The 7,133-nt window shown below is 43.9% G+C and overlaps 1 protein-coding gene across 1 annotated transcript in view; it reads right to left on the minus strand.

Annotated features, from left to right (window-relative positions):
• Nucleotides 1-1,707: 1,707 nt before the first annotated feature.
• The window catches only part of LOC125027300, an 8,561-nt gene continuing 3,135 nt past the window's right edge, over nt 1,708-7,133 (minus strand). The window contains exons 2-6 of the mRNA XM_047616281.1: nt 7,032-7,094; nt 6,561-6,668; nt 6,268-6,387; nt 3,843-5,452; nt 1,708-3,526 (exon numbers count right to left, since the gene is read on the minus strand). Of these exons, the coding sequence (XP_047472237.1) occupies nt 1,973-3,526; nt 3,843-5,452; nt 6,268-6,387; nt 6,561-6,668; nt 7,032-7,094 (3,455 nt within the window). The 3' untranslated portion in view covers nt 1,708-1,972. The remainder of the gene's footprint in view (nt 3,527-3,842; nt 5,453-6,267; nt 6,388-6,560; nt 6,669-7,031; nt 7,095-7,133) is intronic.

Below are 7,133 nucleotides of genomic sequence, written 5' to 3' on the forward strand. Positions count from 1 at the left end.
GCTCCTATGGGTCTACTAAGAGTGTCTGGTACAGTATGTTTTGTGCCTTTCTTGTATTTGATTTTATAAATGTAATCCCTCGTTTCTAAAATATATCTGGACATTCAGGGACAAGTTTCCTCTTCTTAAATACAGTGGTTAATGGCTGATGATCTGTAACTATGGTGAAAGGCTTGCACCAAAGATAATGGTTGAAAAGTCTACAGGCATTGATGATAGCCAATTCTTCCTTATCAGTGACTGAGTACTTTCTTTCTGTTGAATTTAACTTTTTAGAATAGTATCCTATAGGTCTTAGATCATCATGTTTCTACTGCATTAATACTCCACCGATGTGGGTATCACTAGCATCTGTGTGTAGTTCAAATTCTTTAGTTTGGTTAGCTTTGACTAAGTCAGGAGCACTTACTAACTTCTCTTTGAGTGTTACAAAGGCATTATTACAGGCATCATTCCACTCAAATTTTACATCTTTCCTTGTCAAATTAGTTAAAGGTTCAGCTCTTAACTGAAAAGGCGGGGATTCCGTTAGGATGTCCGACAGGTTGGGGTGTCGGGGAAGAGAGGACAAATAAGGAAAAGCAAGGATACGGGCTTCAGTAGAGCGGGGGCAGGAGAGTAGGATATGAGGGGCTGAAAGAAGATCATTGCATGGGAAGCATAGAAGGTGGGTTGGCGTGTGGCATGTGGTAGGAATGCGTGAGTCGGGTGTGACCCATTCGTAAACGGGCAAGGGGCAATAATTATGTTCATAATGACAATATTAATAATACTGATGATAAACAACAGCAATAATGATAACAGTAATGATAATGACTATTACTAAATATAGATATAATAACAGTTATATTTTAATAACAGAAAGAATATGATAATAGTAATGGTTGCAAGCTATCAATATAATTCCATGCTTCAAAAATGAGATACGCTTCCCTGTATCCAGAGATCTTGATAAACTTATTAGCATTTATCTAGATTGACCAGCATTCCCTAACCGTAAAATTCACTTTTCCCACATTCACATCCTACAGTATGGACGTGCACGGACACACAGACACACACACACACACACACACACACACACACACACACACACACACACAAATGTATGTGTATAATATTATATATATATATATATATATATATATATATTATATATATATATATTATATATATATATATATATATATATATATATATAAATCTATGTGTGTATAATACATATGTGTGTGTGTGTGTGTGTGTGTGTGTGTGTGTGTGTGTGTGTGTGTGTGTGTGTGTGTGTGTGTGTGTGTGTGTGTGTGTGTGTGGAGGGAAATAGAGAGAGATATATCTGCAATGCACTGGCTTCTGCTAGAAACTTCCCTCCTGTTTGTAATTTTTTCTGATTTGAAACATCTATTTCTTCATTGATTGGACACCTCTCTTTGTCTCTCACGCTTGGACAAGGGACAAAGTTCTTTGCCTACAATGTACGCAAAAAAAAAAAAAAAATGTGTTTTTACACTATAAGATAGCATACCTCTTTCTTTACTTTCATACTTGTTTTCTTCTTTCTGCATTTATAAAAACTTGTAATCAGACAATTAAATTAGCATTCAATTAACAATAAAAAAAATAGTTACGGTTTATAGATAAATGTCATAAAACAAATCATTGTTTGCCATATCTAGAGGATAACAAAGGGTTTGAAGAAAAAAATACTGGTATAAATTATCAATTTTTATAACTAAATAAAAAACTTAATTATTTAATATAAACTGGTACCTATAAAAATATCACATTTCAATCTTGGAGTAAAGATTTGAGTCATCACTGGTTACAGATCATAGTTCGTTCACTTCCTCACTTTATTGTCTTCTCTGAATAAATAGACATATCTTAACAACAATCACAATTTCAGATGGACTCACTCCAGCCGATAATAGTGCTCTTTGGTAATAACATACAAAATACGACAAACAAACAATATTCAAAAGTCGGTCAACTGCAACAAACTGTAGACGGCCTCCTGCGTCTGCTCCACCGTCGGCACCTTGAAGGGGCTCTTGATGGGACTCCAAGCGGTAGACGCGCCCCCCTCGAGTGTCACATGCTGCGGCTGTTCCGTGATGTCCACCAGCGCCTGCTCTTCCAGCTGGTTGTTCTGCAGGAGCTCCTGCTGCTGCTGATGCCTCTGGACCTGCTCGGCGTGGTCGGTGCGGATGTGCTCGAGTACCTGAGTCTTCTTGCCGTAGATCTGGCCGCACTCTTCGCACTGGAACACAGGCCGGTTCCCAGAGTGAATCTTCATGTGGTTCGCCAGCCTCCGTAATGCATTGAACCGCCGTCCACATAGCGTGCACTGGCACTCTGACTTGGCAACCTTTTTCTCCCCGTGCGAAAACTTCTCGTGGTTCTCTAGCGTCTCATGGGTCTTGAATCTCCTGCGGCACTTGCGGCACTCGTACTTCTCGTTGGCTCTCAGGTAGCGCAGGTACGGCCCCTTGTTCTTCTTCTTCCTGGGCGGCTCGCTGGCATCCGGCTCAAGCTTGGGCTGGGGCTGTGCCTCAGCCTCCTTCCCCTGCGGAGGGTGCTTCGTCTCCAAGTGGAACGTGAGCTTGAAGGCCGAGAAAAACACCTTGTAGCAGTGGGGGCAGATGGCGATGTTGGCACTCTCCCGCTCCTCCTCGGAGTGCTCCCAGATGTGGCTGCGAAATTCGTTCGCTGTTGTGCTGCTGAAAGAGCAAGCCTTGCAGGAGAATGCATCCACATCCTCGTGGTTCTGGTTGACACGGTGTAGAAGCAAGTGGTCACGTGTATAAAAGTGAATGTTGCACGTCTTGCAAGAAAATTTTAAGTCTCGCACCGACTTCACCTTATGAGTCAGTCTCACATGTTTTTTATAGGCATCCATATTTGTTAACTTGTGGTCGCACATTGGACATTCAAATGGATGATGATTTCGATGCTTGTTCATGTGATCAAACAACTGGTCTTTGGTTGTGAAATCAAGCTGGCATATTGTACATACAGGTGAGCGCTGTGAGTGCATCTGCTTTTTATGGATTTCCATGGCCTCCTTGCTGGACAGCTGGACATTACACTCCCCGCACTTCTCCTTCAAAGCGCCCATGTGGCCCTGCATGTGGCTGAACAAGGCAAGCATAGTAGGTGCCCGAAACTGGCACACGTTGCATCTCTTAACAATGGACCTTGTTAAGATGCCCGGTGCAGGAGGGCACAGGTCTATCATCCTCAGGAATTCCTCCTCCGAGACCCCTATGCTTGGCCTCACATGGTCCTCCTCCCCCTCAAAGTCTCCTCCTCTCCGGGACGCCACCTTGCGCTTGCACCTTGCCACCGGAAGCTCCTCATAAGGATCTAGGTCATCCTGCTCGAAACTGATGGCTGACACTGAGGGGCTTGAGATGATCTCTGATACATTCTGAGAGAAGATGTGTCGAATTTCCTTGCTGTTCAATGCTGGGCCTTTGCTTCTGAGGGGCTGCTTTAGGAGTTGGTTGTTGTACCTCTCCTGCATTGACTGAGAAGAGGAGAATATTAGAGATTAGAATGTACAATACATTCACACATTCACATCCTTGCAAAGAATAAATGTTGATAATACCCATGTAGAAATATGGATACTAAATTTAGGCTTCTTAACTTTCAATAACAGCAGAATATCTATCCAAATATTCATTGACATATATCTATTCAAAAAAAAAAAAAGTAAAAATCCCATCTATGACTTGTCTTATAATGATTCTTTCATCTATTACTGTTTCAGAGGTTTGTATTTATATATATTTTATTGTGAACCCAAGCTTAAAAAAGCATTCTATAGCACTCAAGTTTACCTTCTCACCGAGCAGCTCATTCTTGGTCATGGACCCATTTTGGGTATATCCCTTGAGCAGCTGATTCATCTGCTTGCTAAGTGCCGCACACTCCCTGCACAGGACTTGGACTCCAACAATTGTTTTGGATCCCCGGGTGAACGTGGAAGAAGTGGGATTGCCATTCACAACCACAATGCCTTTACACTCTTTCGAGAACATTCCTTCAAATGGGGTGGAGATAATGTGGCCTTTCTGCTTGAAAAGGTGCCTGAGGTGGTCATGGCTTTCCAAGTGTGTCTCGAAGAGAGATGGTTTTAGGCCGAGGCAAAGTTTGCGGTCTGGCGATAGGCATCGAAACAAGTGATTGATAGCATTTGCTGAGGTTAGCTCCCCGGTCTTCAGGAGTTTGCTGAATCCCCGAAGATAGTAAGTGACTCGTGTGTCATCCTTCCTATACACAGCCTTGAATGAGATGTCTGTCATAACCTCACCATCACAGTGGAAGAAGTCTGACATACGTTTCACCTCCAGCCAGCTCTCATTGTTAAATTGTGTGACGAGACCTTGTACCGCATCATCCTCTGAGGCATATTCAGTGAGGTATTTCCATGCCTGCTGTGATGTCAACTCAGCTGCCATATCTTTAGGTGCTGACTGCAGCTGGAGTGGCAACAGGGCCACCTCAGTGACCCCATTTCCAATAAAGTCTTCTTCTGTTGCCATCACTTCATGTCCTGGTGTCTGTACTATCACAATGCCACTGTCAAAGCCTAGCTCGTTAATACCACCATCTTCAGCTTCACTGTTTGAGGATGTGTTTTGGGGCTCCTCATGGGTCTCTCTCTTGAAGGTTCTCTGGGGGTCAATAAGAGGTTTGGTGTTTGAAGAATCTGGATGGACTCTCTTCCTGCCCCGAATCACCCTCCTACCTCGCCCTGCTGGCCTTCCTCGCCGTGGCTTGGCTGGCTGATCTTCTACTTGCTGCATCGACTCTCCTTGCACTGGAGAAACAGGCACACTCTCCTTGTCTGGATACAAGCTTATCACAGTGATGGGGACCTTTCTACCATTCTCCTCCCGAAAAGACTTCTCCTTCTTAGCTGTGAGCGGCTCTGTGACCTTGGAGAGTGCGCGGTACTGCTCAATGGCACTCCTGGGGATGTCCACTTGGTCATTTGCACCAAAACTGATTGTCACAACTTCTTCCTTGTTGCTGGGAGACGGAGGACAGGCATCACTGCTGTCGCTAATGCTACCTGGGTCACAGGGAGGGATGATACCAGGGATTTTTGCCATGGCCCTGACCATCTCCGCACCACTCAGCTCCTGCCCTGCGCCATCCCGCATCACAAACTTGACTTGCATCAGCTTGGTCCTCAGCACCTCCTTCTCCTCTCCATCCTGCACTAGCTTGGCTTTCTCCACCGCAGCCTTTAGGGGTCCAAAATAGTTGTTTTTTTTGCGGTACTCATCCACAACTGACTTGCTCAGGTGGATAACATTCTCACCGTCATTGACATATATCACAGAGTCACTTTTGTGTCGGGACTTGGGCTGTGTCTCCTTCAGGCTCAGGACGATCTCCTCTTTGGTTGATGATGACCTGTAGACGGCTACCATGGCATCATCTAAGGTGAAAATGAAATGCTGCTTGAGCAGGGTGGATATAGAGACAATACATTGCTTAAACCTACTTATGTCTCCCAGTGTCTGTTAGCAATATCTAATGAGTTATAACAAAAAGTGCTTAAAACATGTGAAAAAGAAGACTTCTCCTTGACAAAAGGACTGTTCAATTATCAAAACTATGAGCCTAGATAAAAAAATCATACAAATATTCTCTGACAATAAGATAGATATGGCTAATTGAATTTGTAAAGAAAGGTTGTACATTATTTCGCAAATGGAATAGAAAAAAAGTAGGTCTATTTATTATGTGTGTTTTCATGTGGGTTGCATGCATACATATATATCTGTGAGCATGTGTGGTGTGTGTATGCGTGTGCGGTGTGTGAGTGTGCGTGTGCGTGTGCGTGTGCGTGTGTGCGTGTGTGCGTGTGCGTGTGCGTGTGCGTGTGCATGTGTGTGAGTGCATGTGTGTGAGTGTGGTGTGTATGCGTGTGTGGTGTGTGCTTGCATGTGTGTTGTGTGTGTGTGTGTGTGTGTGTGTGTGTGTGTGTGTGTGTGTGTGTGTGTGTGTGTGTGTGTGTGTGTGTGTGTGTGTGGTGCGTGCGTGTGCGGTGTGTGCATGTGTTCGCATGTGTTCGCATGTGGGTGTAGTGTGAGCGTGTGTGTGTGGTATGTACTTGTTTGGTATGTGCATGTGTGTTTGGGGGTGTGGGTGGGGGTGGGGGTGGGGGTGGGGGAGGGGGTGGGGGTAGGGGTGTCGGTGTGCATGCACATCTGCGTGTGTACATGTCTTCATACTAGATCATATTCTTACCACTTTTTTTAATGTGTTCACCAGACGTATGGGTGATTGTAACTTCTAGCACTGGGAAGTTGCACATTTTCTGTGACCCTGCCTCCTCCTTGGTGACCGTAGACCTGTGTTCCTCTAAATCTGTAAAGATATTATTAAAAAAAGGTATAATACTGACAAAAACAAAAATAATAATGATCATAATAACAGTACCTATATTCATAAAAGAGAAATAGTTATAACAACAATAATCATACTAAAACTATTGACAACAATAACAACGATTCTAACAGAACACATGTAAAAACCCTCACCCGCTTTATGTGATAACGGCCCTTCCCCAAGGCCAGGTTCTAGGGAGATCTTCTCATCACAGCCGCCCACCACCATCTCCTCAAGGCTGGAACTCTCGCATTTCACAACTGAAATGGGAGGGGGTGGGGTAAGCAGGGAGGGGGAGGGTAGGCAGGAAGGGAGGGAGGGAAGGGAGATGGAGGAAAAGGAAAGAGAGAAGGAGGGGAGCGAGAAAGTGAGAAAGAGAAAAATGAGAGAACAAAAGGGAATGAACGAGAGAGAAAAGTGGGCAGGGGAAGGAGAGAGGAAAAAAGGGGATAGGGAAGAGTGGGAGAGAAAGAAAGGAAAGAGAAGGAGATGGAGAGTCATATTCAACACGCAAAATGTAATATAACGTCTTATATAGCTTTTAGTCTGTAGGCTATACAAAATTGATACAGTAACTATATTCAAACAAACACAGTAACACACCAAAAAATCCTTTAGCTTACCTACAAGTGGTCCTTGAGCAAGGGGATGTAGTGCTGACATACTCAGACCATCAGTTGAAAAATCTGAAACAACTCAGTGGTTAATTTCCATTCAATAATGCA

The sequence above is a fragment of the Penaeus chinensis genome, chromosome 7, assembly GCF_019202785.1.
Source record: "Penaeus chinensis breed Huanghai No. 1 chromosome 7, ASM1920278v2, whole genome shotgun sequence".
NCBI lineage: Eukaryota > Metazoa > Arthropoda > Malacostraca > Decapoda > Penaeidae > Penaeus > Penaeus chinensis.